Source organism: Oncorhynchus gorbuscha, linkage group LG19 (assembly GCF_021184085.1).
Source record: "Oncorhynchus gorbuscha isolate QuinsamMale2020 ecotype Even-year linkage group LG19, OgorEven_v1.0, whole genome shotgun sequence".
NCBI classification, from domain to species: domain Eukaryota; kingdom Metazoa; phylum Chordata; class Actinopteri; order Salmoniformes; family Salmonidae; genus Oncorhynchus; species Oncorhynchus gorbuscha.
In genome coordinates this window covers 66,637,564-66,659,251 of record NC_060191.1, presented here as the reverse complement: position 1 = coordinate 66,659,251, position 21,688 = coordinate 66,637,564, and the positions used below count along the sequence as shown (strand labels likewise).

At 46.3% G+C, this 21,688-nt stretch overlaps 1 protein-coding gene across 1 annotated transcript in view; it reads left to right on the top strand.

Moving 5' to 3' along the window:
• Positions 1-21,688, top strand: part of LOC124004954 (cytoplasmic dynein 2 heavy chain 1-like) — a 176,945-nt gene that overhangs the window by 33,383 nt on the left and 121,874 nt on the right. The window contains exons 13-15 of the mRNA XM_046313758.1: positions 3,999-4,133; positions 7,183-7,326; positions 15,634-15,723. Coding sequence (XP_046169714.1) covers positions 3,999-4,133; positions 7,183-7,326; positions 15,634-15,723 — 369 coding nt within the window. The remainder of the gene's footprint in view (positions 1-3,998; positions 4,134-7,182; positions 7,327-15,633; positions 15,724-21,688) is intronic.

The following is a 21,688-nucleotide window of genomic DNA, read 5'->3' as shown; positions in this document are numbered from 1 at the left end:
TGGAGGTAGCAGTCCTGCTGCTGGGTTGTTGCCCTCCTACGGCCTCCTCCACATCTCCTGATGTACTGGCCAGTCTCCTGGTAGCGCCTCCATGCTCTGGACACTACGCTGACAGACACAGCAAACCTTCTTGCCACAGCTCGCATTGATGTGCCATCCTGGATGAGCTGCACTACCTGAGCCACTTGTGTGGGTTGTAGACTCCGTCTCATGCTACCACTAGAGTGAAAGCACCGCCAGCATTCAAAAGTGACCAAAACATCAGCCAGGAAGCATAGGAACTGAGAAGTGGTCTGCGGTCACCACCTGCAGAATCACTCCTTTATTAGGGGTGTCTTACTAATTGCCTATAATTTCCACCTGTTGTCTATTCCATTTGCACAACAGCATGTGAAATTTATTGTCAATCAGTGTTGCTTCCTAAGTGGACAGTTTGATTTCACAGAAGTGTGATTGACTTGGAGATACATTGTGTTGTTTAAGTGTTCCCTTTATTTTTTTGAGCAGTGTGTGTGTATATATATGTGTGTGTGTGTGTGTGTGTGTATACAGTGGGGCAAAAAAGTATTTAGTCAGCCACCAGTTGTGCAAGTTCTCCCACTTAAAAAGATGAGAGAGGCCTGTAATTTTCATCATAGGTCCACTTCAACCATGACAGACAAAATTAGGAAAAAAATCCAGAAAATTGTAGGATTTTTAATGAATTTATTTGCAAATTATGGTGGAAAATAAGTATTTTGTATATATGTGTGTGTGTGTGTGTGTGTGTATATAGAAATATACAAACACACACACACAGACACTCACGCTAGAAGAGTCTTCATGCAATCCACACACACTTAGTCACTGTAGAGAGGAATAACTTGTGGAACTGAACAAAAATATGTATGCAACATACAACAATGTCAAAGAGTTTACAGTCAAATAAACTAATTAGATTACTGAGCTACAGTCAAATAAACTAATTAGATTACTGACCTACAGTCAAATAAACTAATTAGATTACTGACCTACAGTCAAATAAACTAATTAGATTACTGACCTACAGTCAAATAAACTCATTAGATTACTGACCTACAGTCAAATAAACTCATTAGATTACTGACCTACAGTCAAATAAACTCATTAGATTACTGACCTACAGTCAAATAAACTAATTAGATTACTGACCTACAGTCAAATAAACTCATTAGATTACTGACCTACAGTCAAATAAACTCATTAGATTACTGACCTACAGTCAAATAAACTCATTAGATTACTGACCTCACAGTCAAATAAACTCATTAGATTACTGACCTACAGTCAAATAAACTCATTAGATTACTGACCTACAGTCAAATAAACTCATTAGATTACTGACCTACAGTCAAATAAACTCATTAGATTAGATACAGTCAAATAAACTCATTAGATTACCTACAGTCAAATAAACTCATTAGATTACTGACCTACAGTCAAATAAACTCATTAGATTACTGACCTACAGTCAAATAAACTCATTAGATTACTGACCTACAGTCAAATAAACTCATTAGATTACTGACCTACAGTCAAATAAACTCATTAGATTAGATTACTGACCTACAGTCAAATAAACTCATTAGATTACTGACCTACAGTCAAATAAACTCATTAGATTACTGACCTACAGTCAAATAAACTCATTAGATTACTGACCTACAGTCAAATAAACTCATTAGATTACTGACCTACAGTCAAATAAACTCATTAGATTACTGACCTACAGTCAAATAAACTCATTAGATTACTGACCTACAGTCAAATAAACTAATTAGATTACTGACCTACAGTCAAATAAACTAATTAGATTACTGACCTACAGTCAAATAAACTCATTAGATTACTGACCTACAGTCAAATAAACTAATTAGTCCCTAATCTATGGATTTCACATGACTGGGAATATATTCTTTTGGTCACACATAATTTACAAAGAAAGTAGTGTTGTGGATCAGAAACCCAGTCAGTATCTGGTGTTACCACACACAACCGCAGACCACGTGTTACCAGGTTGAAGGTGACTTATGGTAGAAAAATTAACATTAAATTCTCTGGCAACCGCTCCGGTGGACATTCCTGCAGTCAGCATGCCGATTGCATACTCCCTCACAACATGAGACATGTAGCATTGTGTTGTGTGACAAAACCTGTGTAATGATCATGCTGTTTAATCAAATTCTCACTAACAGGGAGGTAAACTAATTTGTGCACAAAATTTGAGCGAAATAAGCTTTTTTGTTTTTGTGGATAATGTGTGGGATCTTTTATTTCATCTCATGAAACGTGACCAACACTTTACATGTTGAGTTTATATTTTTGTTCAGTGTAGCTTTAATATATCTGATTAGATATTCTGACATGTTTCACTGTTGCTTGAACACAATCATACCACTTCCTCATTATGCACAAAATGTCCACTTCTCAGTCCTTTCAGTTAGAACACAACACAATGTCACTTTCTGCTCAACATCACACAAACATCACACAATCTCTCCCTAACTTCTACTGTACATCACACAATCTCTCTCTAACTTCTACTGAACATCACACAATCTCTCCCTAACTTCTGCTGAACATCACACAATCTCTCCCTAACTTCTACTGAACATCACACAATCTCTCTCTAACTTCTACTGAACATCACACAATCTCTCTCTAACTTCTACTGAACATCACACAATCTCTCCCTAACTTCTACTGTACATCACACAATCTCTCCCTAACTTCTACTGTACATCACACAATCTCTCTCTAACTTCTACTGAACATCACACAATCTCTCCCTAACTTCTACTGTACATCACACAATCTCTCTCTAACTTCTACTGTACATCACACAATCTCTCTCTAACTTCTACTGTACATCACACAATCTCTCCCTAACTTCTACTGTACATCACACAATCTCTCCCTAACTTCTACTGTACATCACCCAATCTCTCTCTAACTTCTACTGAACATCACACAATCTCTCTCTAACTTCTACTGTACATCACACAATCTCTCTCTAACTTCTACTGAACATCACACAGTCTCTCCCTAACTTCTACTGTACATCACACAATCTCTCTCTAACTTCTACTGTACATCACACAATCTCTCTCTAACTTCTACTGAACATCACACAATCTCTCTCTAACTTCTACTGAACATCACACAATCTCTCTCTAACTTCTACTGTACATCACACAATCTCTCCCTAACTTCTACTGTACATCACACAATCTCTCCCTAACTTCTACTGTACATCACACAATCTCTCCCTAACTTCTACTGAACATCACACAATCTCTCCCTAACTTCTACTGAACATCACACAATCTCTCCCTAACTTCTACTGTACATCACACAATCTCTCCCTAACTTCTACTGAACATCACACAATCTCTCTCTAACTTCTACTGTACATCACACAATCTCTCCCTAACTTCTACTGAACATCACACAATCTCTCCCTAACTTCTACTGTACATCACACAATCTCTCTCTAACTTCTACTGAACATCACACAATCTATCCCTAACTTCTACTGAACATCACACAATCTCTCTAACTTCTACTGAACATCACACAATCTCTCCCTAACTTCTACTGAACATCACACAATCTCTCCCTAACTTCTACTGAACATCACACAATCTCTCCCTAACTTCTACTGAACATCACACAATCTCTCCCTAACTTCTACTGTACATCACACAATCTCTCTAACTTCTACTGAACATCACACAATCTCTCCCTAACTTCTACTGTACATCACACAATCTCTCCCTAACTTCTACTGAACATCACACAATCTCTCTCTAACTTCTACTGAACATCACACAATCTCTCTAACTTCTACTGAACATCACACAATCTCTCTCTAACTTCTACTGTCCTTCCTCTGTATCTTTCTCCTCTCCTCTCCTCTCTTTCTGTTTTTTCTTTCTCTCTCTCTTTCTCTCTCTCTTCTTTCTCTCTCTTGTCTCTAGACTTTGGCTACAGCTCAGGGGAATATCCTGGAGAATAAGGAGCTGATCGATTCTCTGAACCAGACCAAGTCTAGCAGCGCCCTCATACAGGACTCACTGAGGGAGTCACACAGACTCCAGGCCTCCCTGGACCAGGTACACGTGCGCACACACACGCACACTCCGCTTCCTCACACACACTGAGCTGTAAACCTCCTCATCAACATCCCATAGGGTTTGTACACAAAACCCCAAACTGCTGTGTGTGAATGGCAGAGGAGAATAGCAGAGTCTGGAGTCTGTCAGAACAGATGGAACACTCCGAGAGAGAGGGGGGTGAAAGAGAGATGAGACAGAGATGCTCTGGGGTGAGAGAGAGAGGGATTGGAGAAAGATTGAGTGTGAGAGATTGATTGAGGAAGACAGGGTGCATGAGAGGGAGAGAGATAGAGAGACGGAGGAAGGGAGAGTGTGATTGAAGAGAAGAATAAGACTGAATGGTTAAGCTAAATGGATACTGTGTGTTGCTGTGTGTTGCCATTTGTGTTACTCTGTGTGTGTTACTCTGTGTTGGGGAAAGATGTATTTATTTATTTAATCATAAGCATTTAGACCAAGGTCATTGTCTGTCTGTCTCGATGTCACCCTGTCTGTCTGTCTGTCTGTCTGTCTGTCTGTCTGTCTGTCTGTCTGTCTGTCTGTCTGTCTGTCTGTCTGTCTGTCTGTCTGTCTGTCTGTCTGTCTGTCTGTCTGTCTGTCTGTCTGTCTGTCTGTCTGTCTGTCTGTCTGTCTGTCTGTCTGTCTGTCTGTCTGTCTGTCTGTCTGTCTGTCTGTCTGTCTGTCTGTCTGTCTGTCTGTCTGTCTGTCTGTCTGTCTGTCTGTCTGTCTGTCTGTCTGTCTGTCTGTCTGTCTGTCTGTCTGTCTGTCTGTCTGTGTGTCTGTCTGTGTGTCTGTCTGTGTGTCTGTCTGTGTGTCTGTCTGTGTGTCTGTCTGTGTGTCTGTCTGTGTGTCTGTCTGTGTGTCTGTCTGTGTGTCTGTCTGTGTGTCTGTCTGTGTGTCTGTCTGTGTGTCTGTCTGTGTGTCTGTCTGTGTGTCTGTCTGTGTGTCTGTCTGTGTGTGTGCGTGCTCAATGAGCACTGTCTCATTCAACTCAATTAACCATGAGGACATTGAGTCCCACATGATATTTTACAGCCAATTACAGAGAATGATATTATTAACAGCACTCTTTGCCCACAGCAATGTTGGTTTTAATTGTGGGTTTCTTTTGGCCTTTGTCTAGATGGGATGGAGTTGAGGTGTGCTAAAGTCTGTGTGTGTGTCTGTACCTGAATCTCTGTTTGTGCATGAGGAAAATAGAATTATTCCTCTAGGGGGCAGTGTGATACCAGTTCTGATGGTCTCTCTCCTCCTCTCTCTCTCTCCCTCCTCTCTCCTTCCTCTTCTCTCTCTTCCTCTTCTCCCTTACCTCTTCCTCTTCTCCCTTACCTCTTCCTCTTCTCCCTTACCTCTTCCTCTTCTCATCTCCCTCTTCCTCCTCTTTCCTCCCACCTCCCTCTGTCTCTCCCTCTCTCTCCATCTCTCCCTCTCTCTCCATCTCTCCCTCTCCCTCCATCTCTCCCTCTCCATCTCTCTCTCCCTCTCTCTCCATCTCTCCCTCTCTCTCCATCTCTCCCTCTCTCTCCATCTCTCCCTCTTCCTCCTCTTTCCTCCCACCTCCCTCTGTCTCTCCCTCTCTCTCCATCTCTCCCTCCATCTCTCCCTCTCCCTCCATCTCTCCCTCTCTCTCCATCTCTCCCTCTCTCTCCATCTCTCCCTCCATCTCTCCCTCCATCTCTCCCTCTCCCTCCATCTCTCTCCATCTCTCCCTCTCTCTCCCTCTGTCTCTCTCTCCATCTCTCCCTCTCTCTCCATCTCTCCCTCTCTCTCCATCTCTCCCTCTCTCTCCATCTCTCCCTCTCTCTCCCTCTGTCTCTCCCTCCATCTCTCCCTCTCTCTCCATCTCTCCCTCTCCCTCTGTCTCTCCCCTCTGTCTCTCCCTCTCTCTCTGTCTCTCTCCATCTCTCCATCTCTCTCCATCTCTCCCTCTCTCTCCATCTCTCCCTCTCTCTCCATCTCTCCCTCTCTCTCCCTCTGTCTCTCCCTCCATCTCTCCCTCTCTCCCTCTCTCTCCCTCTGTCTCTCCCTCCATCTCTCCCTCTCTCTCCATCTCTCCCTCTCTCTCCATCTCTCCCTCTCTCCCTCTGTCTCTCCCTCCATCTCTCCCTCTCTCTCTGTCTCTCCCTCTGTCTCTCCCTCTCCCTCTGTCTCTCCCTCTCCCTCTGTCTCTCCCACCTCTCTCTGTCTCTCCCACCTCTCTCCGTCTCTCCCTCCCTCTGTCTCTCCCTCTCTCTCCATCTCTCCCTCTCTCTCCATCTCTCCGTCTCTCCCTCTCTCTCCGTCTCTCCCTCTCTCTCCATCTCCCCCTCTCTCTCCATCTCTCCCTCTCTCTCCATCTCTCTCTCTCTCCCTCTCTCTCCATCTCTCTCTCTCCATCTCTCCCTCTCTCTCCATCTCTCCCTCTCTCCCTCCCTCTCCCTCCCTCTCTCTCCCTCTCTCTCCATCTCTCCCTCCCTCTGTCTCTCCCTCGCTCTCCATCTCTCCCTCTCTCTCCATCTCTCCCTCTCTCTCCGTCTCTCCCTCTCTCTCCATCTCTCCCTCTCTCTCCCTCTGTCTCTCCCTCCATCTCTCCCTCTCTCTCCATCTCTCCCTCTCTCTCCATCTCTCCCTCTCTCCCTCTGTCTCTCCCTCCATCTCTCCCTCTCTCTCCATCTCTCCCTCTCCCTCTGTCTCTCCCTCTGTCTCTCCCTCTCCCTCTGTCTCTCCCACCTCTCTCTGTCTCTCCCACCTCTCTCTGTCTCTCCCACCTCTCTCTGTCTCTCCCTCTCTCTGTCTCTCCCTCTCTCTCCATCTCTCCTCTCTCCATCTCTCCATCTCTCCCTCTCTCTCCATCTCTCCCCTCTCTCTCCGTCTCTCCCTCTCTCTCCATCTCTCCGTCTCTCCCTCTCTCTCCGTCTCTCCCTCTCTCTCCGTCTCTCCCTCTCTCTCCATCTCTCTCTCTCTCCCTCTCTCTCCATCTCTCCCTCTCTCTCCATCTCTCCCTCTCTCTCCTCCCTCTCCCTCCCTCTCCCTCCCTCTCTCTCCCTCTCTCTCCATCTCTCCCCAGGAGCGTGATGCATACCTTCCGTTAGCTGAAAGTGCCAGTAAGATTTATTTTGTCATAACAGACCTCTCTAGGATCAACAACATGTACCGTTTCAGCCTGGCCTCCTTCCTACGTCTGTTTCAGAGAGCACTGCAGAGCAAGAAGGTAACTGACACACACACACACACACACACACACACACACACACACACACACACACACACACACACACACACACACACACGCACACACAGAGGGACGTTAATCCTGTATTTGCAGTGTCCCCAGCCAGACGGAGAGGAAGGGTTCAGCTGTGTTGACATTCTCTCCTAACCTTCTCCAGCCCCTCTGAGCTCCCTATATCTCCTCCCATCAGACCTCCCATAAGACCCCTCTCCTTTCCTCCGTTCCTCCCATCAGACCCCTCTCCTTTCCTCCCATCAGACCCCTCTCCTTTCCTCCCATCAGACCCCTCTCCTTTCCTCCCATCAGACACCTCTCCTTTCCTCCCATCAGACCCCTCTCCTTTCCTCCCATCAGACCCCTCTCCTTTCCTCCCATCAGACCTCTCTCACCCCGTCAGACCCCTTTCTCCTCCCGTCAGACTCCCTCTCTCCTCCCGTCAGACTCCCCTCTCCTCCCGTCAGACCTCTCTCTCCTCCCGTCAGACCTCTCTCTCCTCCCATCAGACTCCCCTCTCCTCCCATCAGACCTCTCTCTCCTCCCATCAGACCCTCTCTCCTCCCATCAGACTCCCTCTCTCCTCCCATCCGACTCCCCTCTCCTCCCATCAGACCTCTCTCTCCTCCCATCAGACCTCTCTCTCCTCCCATCAGACCTCTCTCTCCTCCCATCAGACCTCTCTCTCCTCCCATCAGACCTCTCTCTCTTCCCATCAGACCTCTCTCCTCCCACCAGGCCTCTCTCTCCTCCCATCAGACTCCCCTCTCCTCCCATCAGACCTCTCTCTCCTCCCACCAGGCCTCTCTCTCCTCCCACCAGGCCTCTTTCTCCTCCCATCAGACCTCTCTCTCCTCCCATCAGACCTCTCTCTCCTTCCATCAGACTCCCCTCTCCTCACATCAGACCTCTCTCTCCTCCCACCAGGCCTCTCTCTCCTCCCATCAGACCTCTCTCTCCTTCCATCAGACTCCCCTCTCCTCCCATCAACTCCCCTCTCCTCCCATCAGACCTCTCTCTCCTCCCACCAGGCCTCTTTCTCCTCCCATCAGACTCCCCTCTCCTCCCATCAGACCTCTCTCTCCTCCCCAGACCCTCTCCTCCCATCAGACCTCTCTCTCCTCCCATCAGACCTCTCTCTCCTCCCATCAGCCTCCTCTCTCCTCCCATCAGACTCTCTCTCCTCCTCCTCCTCCCATCAGACCTCCCACCAGCCTCTCTCCTCCCATCAGACCTCCTCTCCTTCCTCAGACTCCTCCCATCAGACTTCCATCTCCCCTCTCCTCCCATCAGACCTCTCTCCTCCCATCAGACCTCTCTCTCCTCCCATCCAACTCCCTCTCCTCCCATCTCTCCTCCCATCAGACCCCTCTCTCCTCCCATCCGACCCCTCTCCTCCCATCAGACCTCTCTCTCCTCCCATCAGACCTCTCTCTCCTCCCATCAGACCTCTCTCTCCTCCCATCAGACCGCTCTCTCCTCCCATCAGACCTCTCTCTCCTCCCATCAGACCTCTCTCTCCTCCCATCAGACTCCCCTCTCCTCCCATCAGACCTCTCTCTCCTCCCACCAGGCCTCTCCTCCCATCAGACTCCCCTCTCCTCCCATCAGACCTCTCTCTCCTCCCACCAGGCCTCTCTCTCCTCCCACCAGGCCTCTTTCTCCTCCCATCAGACCTCTCTCTCACCTCCCGCCAGACCTCTCTCTCTCCTCCCGTCAGACCTCTCTCCACCCGTCAGACTCCTCTCTCTCCACCCGTCAGACTCCTCTCTCTCCACCCGTCAGACTCCTCTCTCTCCTCCCGTCAGACCTCTCTCCTCCCGTCAGACCTCTCTCTCCACCCGTCAGACCTCTCTCTCTCCACCCGTCAGACTCCTCTCTCTCCACCCGTCAGACTCCTCTCTCTCCTCCCGTCAGACCTCTCTCTCTCTCCTCCCGTCAGACCTCTCTCTCCTCCCGTCAGACCTCTCTCTCCTCCCGTCAGACCTCTCTCTCCTCCCGTCAGACCTCTCTCTCTCCACCCGTCAGATCTCTCTCTCTCCACCCGTCAGACCTCTCTCTCCACCCGTCAGACCTCTCTCTCCACCCGTCAGACCTCTCTCTCCACCCGTCAGACTCCTCTCTCCTCCCGTCAGACCTCTCTCTCTACCCGTCAGACCTCTCTCTCCACCCGTCAGACTCCTCTCTCTCCTCCCGTCAGACCTCTCTCTCCACATGTCAGAACTCTTTCTCCACCCATCAGACTGGGTGAAGTCATGGTATGATAATGGGATCAGGAGGGACTGGGTGTAGTCATGGTATGATAATGGGATCAGGACAGACTGGGTGTAGTCATGGTATGATAATGGGATCAGTACAGACTGGGTGTAGTCATGGTATGATAATGGGATCAGGAGGGACTGGGTGTAGTCATGGTATGATAATGGGATCAGGACAGACTAGGTATAGTCATGGTATGATAATGGGATCAGTACAGACTGGGTGTAGTCATGGTATGATAATGGGATCAGGAGAGACTGGGTGTAGTCATGGTATGATAATGGGATCAGGAGAGACTGGGTGTAGTCATGGTATGATAATGGGATCAGGACAGACTGGGTGTAGTCATGGTATGATAATGGGATCAGGACAGACTAGGTATAGTCATGGTATGATAATGGGATCAGGAGGGACTGGGTGTAGTCATGGTATGATAATGGGATCAGGAGGGACTGGGTGTAGTCATGGTATGATATTAGGATCAGGAGGGACTGGGTGTAGTCATGGTATGATAATGGAATCTGGAGGGATGTAGTCATGGTATGATAATGGGATCTGGAGGGATGTAGTCATGGTGGGATAATGGGATCAGGAGGGACTGGGTGTAGTCATGGTATGATAATGGGATCAGGAGGGACTGGGTGTAGTCATGGTATGATAATGGGATCAGGAGGGACTGGGTGTAGTCATGGTATGATATTAGGATCAGGAGGGACTGGGTGTAGTCATGGTATGATAATGGGATCAGGAGGGACTGGGTCTAGTCCATGGTATCATAATGGAATCTGGAGGGATGTAGTCATGGTATGATAATGGGATCTGGAGGGATGTAGTCATGGTATGATATTAGGATCAGGAGGGACTGGGTGCACTTTGAGATATCAGCTGATGTACGAAGGGCTATATAAATAAATTTGATTTGATTTGATTTGATTTGATTTGTGTAGTCATGGTATGATAATGGGATCTGGAGGGATGTAGTCATGGTGGGATAATGGGATCAGGAAGTACTGGCCCCTCACACACACAGACACACTTTTTCCCATTTGCTAGATATTTATCTTCTCAGCCCACCTCAACCTTTCCATTTTCTGAAATAAACACACACAGAGTTTGGCTGGCTGTTGCTACGGTGACCAGCTGCTGCTTGGCGACATTCCTGGATGGCACCGTTTACAAAGAGAACCCACGGGATTTGGGGAATTAGCGCTTAGTCTCACCCCAACGAGAGTTCACACACTGTACAACCGCCTGAGTTGAGTGTGTCGCTGAACATGTCTCTAGGCTTGTGTGTTTGTTTGTGTGTACTGTGAGCTATGTATGATCTCTGATTGGTAGATGGTTTCAGAGATGAGATGAGGCAGTAAGGGGGAGAGATGAGGAGAGATACTGGGGTCATAGAGAAAAGAGATGAAGGCAGTAAGGGGGAGATATTGAGGTCATGATAATAGATTTGAAGGCAGTAAGGGAGAGAGATGAGGAGAGATACTGGGGTCATAGAGAATAGAGATGAAGGCAGTAAGGGAGAGATGAGGAGAGATACTGAGGTTATAGAGAATAGAATATACAGGCAGTAAGGGAGAGATACTAAGGTCATAGAGAATAGAGATGAAGGCAGTAAGGGAGAGAGATGAGGAGAGATACTGAGGTTATAGAGAATAGAGATGAAGGCAGTAAGGGGGAGAGATGAGGAGAGATACTGAGGTTATAGAGAATAGAGATGAAGGCAGTAAGATGAGGAGAGATACTGAGGTTATAGAGAATAGAGATGAAGGCAGTAAGGGGGAGAAATACTGAGGTCATAGAGAATAGAGATGAAGGCAGTAAGGGAGAGATGAGGAGAGATACTGAGGTTATAGAGAATAGACATACAGGCAGTAAGGGAGAGATACTGGGGTAATAGAGAATAGAGATGAAGGCAGTAAGGGAGAGATACTGAGGTTATAGAGAATAGAGATGAAGGCAGTAAGGGGGAGAGATACTGAGGTTATAGAGAATAGAGATGAAGGCAGTAAGGGGGAGAGATGAGAGATACTGGGGTCATAGAGAATAGAGATGAATGCAGTAAGGGGGAGAGATGAGGAGAGATACTGAGGTTATAGAGAATAGACATACAGGCAGTAAGGGAGAGATACTGGGGTCATAGAGAATAGAGATGAAGGCAGTAAGGGGAGAGATGAGGAGAGATACTGAGGTTATAGAGAATAGAGATGAAGGCAGTAAGGGAGAGATACTGGGGTCATAGAGAATAGAGATGAAGGCAGTAAGGGAGAGATACTGGGGTCATAGAGAATAGAGATGAAGGCAGTAAGGGAGAGAGATGAGGAGAGATACTGAGGTTATAGAGAATAGAGATGAAGGCAGTAAGGGGGAGATACTGAGGTCATAGAGAATAGAGATGAAGGCAGTAAGGGAGAGATACTGAGGTTATAGGGAATAGAGATGAAGGCAGTAAGGGAGAGAGATGAGGAGAGATACTGGGGTCATAGAGAATAGAATATACAGGCAGAAAGGGAGAGGTACTGAGGTCATAGAGAATAGAGATGAAGGCAGTAAGGGGGAGAGAGATGAGAGATACTGAGGTTATAGAGAATAGAGATGAAGGCAGTAAGGGGGAGATACTGAGGTCATAGAGAATAGAGATGAAGGCAGTAAGGGAGAGAGATGAGGAGAGATACTGGGGTCATAGAGAATAGAGATGAAGGCAGTAAGGGAGAGAGATGAGGAGAGATACTGGGGTCATAGAGAATAGAGATGAAGTAAACACCTGCATTGTTTGCTGTTTGGGGTTTTAGGCTGGGTTTCTGTACAGCACTTTGAGATATCAGCTGATGTACGAAGGGCTATATAAATAAATTTGATTTGATTTGATGAGGAGAGATACTGAGGTTATAGAGAATAGAATATACAGGCAGTAAGGGAGAGGTACTGAGGTCATAGAGAATAGAGATGAAGGCAGTAAGGGAGAGATGAGAGATACTGAGGTTATAGAGAATAGAGATGAAGGCAGTAAGGGGGAGATACTGAGGTCATAGAGAATAGAGATGAAGGCAGTAAGGGGGAGAGATGAGGAGAGATACTGAGGTTATAGAGAATAGAGATGAAGGCAGTAAGGGAGAGAGATGAGGAGAGATACTGAGGTTATAGAGAATAGAGATGAAGGCAGTAAGGGAGAGATACTGAGGTCATAGAGAATAGAGATGAAGGCAGTAAGGGGGAGATGAGGAGAGATACTGGGGTCATAGAGAATAGAGATGAAGGCAGTAAGGGGGAGAGATGGGGAGAGATACTGAGGTCATAGAGAATAGAGATGAAGGCAGTAAGGGAGAGAGGCTTGGCTTGATTCTCTCCACTTTATTTATTTCTCTGATCCCTATACCTTGGGACTTTGGTGTAATTGGACATGACAAGGTTTGTTTGTGTGTGTGTGCGTGTGTGTGTGTGGAAATTGGACAGAGCAGGCTCTAACCCTGCACCCTTCCCTATGATGACTCCATTCCACACCCTTTCTGACAGCTTTACTGGCGACCCCCAACCCAGCTGCCACTTCAAGGAGAACTTCAGACGTGTGTGTGTGTGTGTGTGTGTGTGTGTGTGTGTGTGTGTGTGTGTGTGTGTGTGTGTGTGTGTGTGTGTGTGTGTGTGTGTGTGTGTGTGTGTGTGTGTGTGTGTGTGTGTGTGTGTGTGTGTGTGTGTGTGTGTGTGTGTGTAATTGAGGAGAATTAGTTCTGTCCGTGCACTGCAGTTGATGGGGCCTTCAGACGGTCGTGTTCCCATTGAGATGTGCTCTGAATGAGAGGGAGGGGTAGACTGTGTAATGGGTGTGTTTTCTAGACACAGGGAGGGACTATAGGAGGAGGAATAGAGAGACTGGAGAAGAGGGGTAATAGAGAGACTGGAGAAGAGGGGTAATAGAGAGACTGGAGAAGAGGGGGAATAGAGAGACTGGAGAGGAGGGGGAATGGAGAGACTGGAGAGGAGGGGGAGTGGAGAGACTGGAGAAGAGGGTTAATGGAGAGACTGGAGAGGAGGGGGAATGGAGAGACTGGAGAAGAGGGTTAATGGAGAGACTGGAGAAGAGGGGAATGGAGAGACTGGAGAGGAGGGGGAGTGGAGAGACTGGAGAAGAGGGTTAATGGAGAGACTGGAGAGGAGGGGGAGTGGAGAGACTGGAGAGGAGGGGGAGTGGAGAGACTGGAGAAGAGGGTTAATGGAGAGACTGAGAGGAGGGGGAGTGGAGAGACTGGAGAGGAGGGGGAGTGGAGAGACTGGAGAAGAGGGTTAATGGAGAGACTGGAGAGGAGGGGGAGTGGAGAGACTGGAGAGGAGGGGGAGTGGAGAGACTGGAGAAGAGGGGTAATGGAGAGACTGGAGAGTGGGAGTGGAGAGACTGGAGAGGAGGGGAGTGGAGAGACTGGAGAGACTGGAGAGGGGGGAGTGGAGAGACTGGAGAAGAGGGGTAATGGAGAGACTGGAGAGGAGGGGAGTGGAGAGACTGGAGGAGGGGGAGGAGAGACTGGAGAGGAGGGGTAATGGAGAGACTGGAGAGGAGGGGTAATGGAGAGACTGGAGAGGAGGGGGAATGGAGAGACTGGAGAGGAGGGGTAATGGAGAGACTGGAGAGGAGGGGGAGTGGAGAGACTGGAGAGAGGAGGGGGAGTGGAGAGGCTGGAGAGGAGGGGGAATGGAGAGACTGGAGAGGAGGGGGAGTGGAGAGACTGGAGAGGAGGGGGGAGTGGAGAGACTGGAGTGGAGGGGGAATGGAGAGACTGGAGGGGGAGTGGAGAGGGGTGGAGGGGGAGTGGAGAGACTGGAGGGGGAGTGGAGAGACTGGAGAGGAGGGGGAGTGGAGAGACTGGGAGAGGGGGAGTGGAGAGACTGGAGAGGAGGGAGTGGGAGACTGGAGAGACTGGAGAGGAGGGGGAGTGGAGAGACTGGAGAGGAGGGGGAGTGGAGAGACTGGAGAGGAGGGGGAGGGAGAGACTGGAGAGGAGGGGGAGTGGAGGGGGAGTGGAGAGACTGGAGTGGAGGGGGAGTGGAGGACTGGGGGAATGGAGAGACTGGAGAGGAGGGGGAGGGGGAGTGGGAGGGGGAGTGGAGGGGGTGGAGGGGGAGTGGAGAGACTGGAGAGGAGGGGGAGTGGAGAGACTGGGTGGAGGGGGAGTGGAGGGGAGTGGAGGGGGAGTGGAGACTGGACTGGAGGAGGGGGAGTGGAGAGACTGGAGAGGAGGGGGAGTGGAGAGACTGGACTGGAGAGGAGGGGGAGTGGAGAGACTGGAGGGTGGAGTGGAGGGGGGGGACTAGGGGGGATGAGAGAGTTCTGCTAACTATCTTCCGTGTTTTTAGCACATATAACTATCACTATTGGCCCATCCTCAACACATCAATAAATCACACTGCCGTGAAGGGTAAATATATCACAGTGCCGTGAAGGGTAAATATATCACAGTGCTGTGAAGGGTAAATATATCACAGTGCTGTGAAGGGTAAATATATCACAGTGCCGTGAAGGGTAAATATATCAGTGCTGTGAAGGGTAAATATATCACAGTGCTGTGAAGGGTAAATATATCACAGTGCTGTGAAGGGTAAATATATCACAGTGCTGTGAAGGGTAAATATATCACAGTGCTGTGAAGGGTAAATATATCACAGTGCCGTGAAGGGTAAATATATCACAGTGCTGTGAAGGGTAAATATATCACAGTGCTGTGAAGGGTAAATATATCACACTGCCGTGAAGGGTAAATATATCACAGTGCCGTGAAGGGTAAATATATCACAGTGCTGTGAAGGGTAAATATATCACAGTGCTGTGAAGGGTAAATATATCACAGTGCTGTGAAGGGTAAATATATCACAGTGCTGTGAAGGGTAAATATATCACAGTGCTGTGAAGGGTAAATATATCACAGTGCTGTGAAGGGTAAATATATCACAGTGCTGTGAAGGGTAAATATATCACAGTGCCGTGTGACTCGTTTGTTTTACAATGTAACTGACAGCTGTCATCCATCTATCACCCATCCCCAGGATGCAGAGACTACGGAGGCCAGGATAGCAGCCCTGGAGGCCAGTCTGAAGAGCATGGTGTACGAATACGTCTGCCGCTCACTCTTCAAGGTCAGAACACACACATGCATACACTGCAGTCAAGGACAGGCGATGTACAGAATAAGGTGTCTGCTGGCAGGACAGACGTGTGTGTGTCACAGGAGGTTGGTGGCACCTTAATTGAGGAGGACGGGCTTGTGGTAATGACTGGAGTGGAATCAGTGGAATGGTTTCAAACACATGGTTTCCATGTGTTTGATGCCATTCCATCGCGCCGTTCCAAGACATTAGTATGAGCCGTCCTCCCCTCACTAGCCTGTGTGTGTGTGTGTGTGTGTGTGTGTGTGTGTGTGTGTGTGTGTGTGTGTGTGTGTGTGTGTGTGTGTGTGTGTGTGTGTGTGTGTGTGTGTGTGTGTGTGTGTGTGTGTGTGTGTGTGTGTGTGTGTGTGTGTGTGAGAGTGTGTGTGTGAGAGTGTGTGTGTGAGAGTGTGTGTGTGAGAGTGTGTGTGTGAGAGTGTGTGTGACAGGTTCCAGGTGTTTCTGCTGTCAGTGTGTCAGTCTCTCTCTTTCTTTTTCTCGCTCCCTCACTCCCTTTCTCTTCTCCCTTCTGTCACTGGATCGGCAGTCCACACGGACACACAGATAATGAAATAGTATCATAAAGGGGAGTTTAAGTAACCTAATAATAACAGGCTTCCTCTGGTCAAGTAGTAATCTCTGGTGAATCACACCTGAAAAACTTAGTCTGATTAGTCAGGACTGGTGCTAGCGGACACTGGACCTATGAAATGCCAGTGTGTGTGTGGAGAGCAGCAGCCCTCTGCATGAGCATCACGTCGGAGCAGAGGGAATGCTGGGTAACGGCGGAGTGGAAAGGTCAGGCTTTGAGATGAGACGCTCTGAAGTTTTCCTTTTGTTCTCCAACACACACACAAACCCACAGCCACACACACACACACCATATATCCTACCAGAGACACACACACGCACAAACCCACAGCCACACACACACACACCATATATCCTACCAGAGACATACACACACACACACAAACCCACAGCCACACACACACACACACCATATATCCTACCAGAGACACACACACACACACACACAAACCCACAGCCACACACACACACCATATATCCTACCAGAGACACGAGAGTAAACAAAAGAGGCATGTGTTTGAGTTTTGAGTTCTGAATACTTCATCTCCTCTGAGAGAAAGAAATGAGGCAGGAGGAGATAAAGACCTTTCCTGTCTAGTTAAAGACCTTTCCTGTCTAGTTAAAGACCTTTCCTGTCTAGTTAAAGACCTTTCCTGTCTAGTTAAAGACCTTTCCTGTCTAGTTAAAGACCTTTCCTGTCTAGTTAAAGACCTTTCCTGTCTAGTTAAAGACCTTTCCTGTCTAGTTAAAGACCTTTCCTGTCTAGTTAAAGACCTTTCCTGTCTAGTTAAAGACCTTTCCTGTCTAGTTAAAGACCTTTCCTGTCTAGTTAAAGACCTTTCCTGTCTAGTTAAAGACCTTTCCTGTCTAGTTAAAGACCTTTCCTGTCTAGTTAAAGACCTTTCCTGTCTAGTTAAAGACCTTTCCTGTCTAGTTAAAGACACTTCCTGTCTAGTTAAAGACACTTCCTGTCTAGTTAAAGACCCTTCCTGTCTAGTTAAAGACCTTTCCTACAGTTGAAGTCGGAAGTTTACATACACTTAGGTTGGAGTCATTAAAACTCATTTTTCAACCACTCCACAAATGTATTGTTATGTTCTTTGGGACTGGGGGTCAGTATTGAGTAGCTTGGATAAAAAGGTGCCCTGAATAAACTGCCTGCTACTCAGTCCTAAAAGCTATAATATGCATATAATTAGTAAATTTGGATAGAAAACACTGATGTTTTTAAAACTGTTTTAATGATGTCTGTGAGTATAACAGAACTCATATGGCAGGTGAAAACCTGAGAAAAAATCCAACCAGGAAGTGGAAAATCTGAGGTTTGTAGTTTTTCAAGTCATTGCCTATCGAATATGCAGTGTCTATGGGGTCATATTGTACTTCCTAAGGCTTCCACTAGATGTCAACAGTCTTTAGAACCTTGTTTGATGCTTCTACTCTGAAGCAGTGGGGAATGGGAGCTGAATGAGTTAAAGGTCTGCCAGAGTGCCATGAGCTGACCACGCGTGCTCAAGTAAGAGTTAGCTCTGTTCCATTGCATTTCTACAGACAAAGGAATTCTCCGGTTGAAACATTATTGAAGATTTATGTTCAAAACATCCTAAAGATTGATTCTATACTTCGTGTGACATGTTTCTACGAACTGTAATAAGAGTTTGCATCTGAACTTTCGCCTGGACTTGCCCGCGTGTCGTGAGTTTGGATTGTGTATTAAACGCGCAAACAAAAAGGTCATAAATGATGGACTTTATCGAACAAATCAAATATTTATTGTGGAACTGGGATTCCTGGGAGTGCATTCTGATGAAGATCATCAAAGGTAAGTAAATATTTATAATGCTATTTCTGACTTCTGTTGACTCCACAACATGGCAAATATCTGTATGGCTTGTTTGGTTGTCTGAGCGCTGTACTCAGATTATTGCATGGTGTGCTTTTTCGGTAAAGCGTTTTTGAAATCTGACACAGCGGTTGCATTAAGGAGAAGTGGATCTATAATTCCATGCATAACACTTGTATATTTTAGCAATGTTTATTATGAGTATTTCTGTAAATTGATGTGGCTCTCTGCAAAATCACCGGATGTTTTGGAACTACTGAACATAATGCCAATGTAGACTAAGATTTTTGGATATAAAAATGAACTTTATCAAACAAAACATTCATGTATTGTGTAACATGAAGTACTATGAGTGTCATCTGATGAAGCTCATCAAAGGTTAGTGATTCATTTGATCTATATTTCTGCTTTTTGTGACTCCTCTCTTTGGCTGGAAAAATGGCTGTGTTTTTCTGTGACTAGGTACTGACCTAACATAATCGTTTGGTGTACTTTCGTCGTAAAGCCTTTTTGAAATCGGACACAGTGGCTGGATTTACAAGACGTTTGTCTTTAAAATTGGTTAAAATACTTGTATGTTTGAGGAATTTTAATTATGGGATTTCTGTTCTTTTGAATTTGACGCCCTGCAATTTCACTGGCTGTTGTTGAGGTGGGATGCTTGCGTCCAGAATATCCCAGAGAGGTTAACAAACTATAGTTTTTGCAAGTCGGGTAGGACATCTACTTTGTGCATGGCACAAGTCATTTTTCCAACAATTGTTTACAGACAGATTATTTAATTTATAATTCACTGTATCACAATTCCAGTGGGTCAGAAGTTTACATACACTAAGTTGACTGTGCCTTTAAAAAGCTTGGAAAATTCAAAAAAATTGTCATGGCTTTAGAAGCTTCTGATAGGCTAATTGACATCATTTGAGTCAATTGGAGGTGTACCTGTGGATGTACTTCAAGGCCTACCTTCAAACTCAGTGCCTCTTTGCTTGACATCATGGGAAAATCAAAAGAAATCAGCCAAGACATCAGAAAAATAATTGTAGACCTCCACCAGTCTGGTTCATCCTTGGGAGCAATTTACAAACGCCTGAAGGTACCACTTTCATCTGTACAAACAATAGTACGCAAGTATAAACACAATGGGACCATGCAGCCGTCATACCGCTCAGGAAAGAGACGCATTCTGTCTCCTAGAGTGAACGTACTTTGGTGCGAAAAGTGCGAATCAATCCCAGAACAACAGCAAAGGACCTTGTGAAGATGCTGGAGGAAACAGGTACAAAAGTATCTATATCCACAGTAAACAGTCATATATCGACATAACCTGAAAGGCCCATCAGCAAGGAAGACGCCACTGCACATGGGGACAAAGATCGTAATTTTTGGAGAAATGTGATCTGGACTGATGAAACACAAATAGAACTGTTTGGCCATAATGACCATCGTTATGTTTGGAGGAAAAAGGGGAGGCTTGCAAGCCGAAGAACACCATCCCAAACGTGAAGCACGGGGGTGGCAGCATCATGTTGTGGGGGTGCTTTTCTGCAGGATAGACTGGTGCACTTCACAATATAGATGGCGTCATGAGGAAGATCAATTATGTAGATATAATGAACAAACATCTCAAAACATCAGTCAGGAAGTTATAGCTTGGTTGCAAATGGCTCTTCCAAATGGACAATGACCCCAAGCATACTTCCAAAGTTGTGGCAACATAGCTTAAGGACAACAAAGTCAAGGTATTGGAGTGGCCATCACAAAGCCCTGATCTCAATCCTATAGAACATTTGTGGGCAGAACTGAAAAAGTGTATTCAAGCAAGGAGGCCTACAAACCTGACTCAGTTACACCAGCTCTGTCAGGAGGAATGGGACAAAATTCACCCAACTTATTGTGGGAAGCTTGTGGAAGGCTACCCGAAACGTTTGACCCAAGTTAAAGAATTTAAAGCAATGTTACCAAATACTAATTGAGTGTATGTTAACTTCTGACCCACTGGGAATGTGATGGAATAAATAAAAGCTGAAATAAATAATTCTCTCTACTATTATTCTGACATTTCACATTCTTAAAATAAAGTGGTGATCCTAACTGACCTAAGACAGGGAATTTTTAACTAGGATTAAATGTCAGGAATTGTGAAACTGAGTTTAAATGTATTTGGCTAAGGTGTATGTAAACATCCGACTTCAACTGTATCTAGATAAAGAGATTAATGCTGACTGTGGGGACATGCATCGTTTCTTACTACTGTCGTGGACGCTATCATGAATGGTTTCCTCTATGACTTTGCAATGCTGTTACCACTGGTGTAAAGTACTTAAGTAAAAATACTTTAAAGTACTACTTAAGTATTTGGAGGAGGGAGGGGGGGTCTGTACTTTACTATTCATATTTTGGACAACTTTTTCTTCACTACATTCCTAAAGAAAATATTGTCATTTTACTCAATACATTTTCCCCGACACCCAAAAGTACTCGTTACATTTAGAATGCTCAGCAGGACAGGAAATGATCTAATTAATGCACTTATCAAGAGAACATCTCTACTGCCTCTGATCTGGAGAACTCACTAAACACGCATGCTTTATTTGTAAATTATGTCTGAGTGTTGGAGCTTTCCCCTGGCTATCTGTAAATTTAAAGGTTGGGAGATCACAATTGTCTGTATTCAATGTCCATCGATGTCTGAGTACATCGGGAGATGATGTGGAAACTGGCCACTAGGGGCAACAGTGAGCTCTGTTACCGTCAAGTAGGTTTTGAATGGGGATGGCTTCTGCCTCTGGTTTAAAAGGGTGCATGTTGGTATCAGCAATAGAAAGTTATTTTTCATGTTTTAGTTTCCCACACGTTAACCCTTCGGAATGAATGCTTAACCTTAAGAATTCGCAATTAATGCCTAAAGTTGACCTCAAACACTTTTGAAATTTGTCATTGTGACGTGAGACTATGAGAGTTTGGAGAGAAAGCCGTCCCCCGGCCATAGTTTGAGTGACAGTTCCAGTTGAGGCAGTCTTCCCAGATCGCCTCTAACTCAACACAGCCACAAGGCCGCTCCCGAATTACTACCTCTCAGCCCAGCAACACAGACAATTCCACAGAGAACTATGTGTGTGTGTCTGTAGAGACTCTGTCCCTCTCTGTTTTAGTTCACACAGAGACAGAGTCCCACCAGGTAAGCAGTGTGTGTCCGTTCTCTCTAAATCTTTATTTAAACACGTCAGCACAGATGACAGGCGACAGCTCTGACAGACCCACCCTACGTCATGTGACAAGGATAGTAAAGTTTTACTGGAAAGATCCCCACAGACAAAACCTCAAGGTCACACCACAAAATGGAATGGAAATAACAGACTTTACTTTCACTGAATACTGAATAAGGCACATGCAGTAGTGGTGTGTGGGTAAAATCACTGGGGAAGGCTCCCCAAAGCCATATTACAACCTACAGTATGTGTTGTGATAATTGCGTTGTTTGCGCTATAACCTGTTAGATAAGATGTCTTGACATGTTGATAT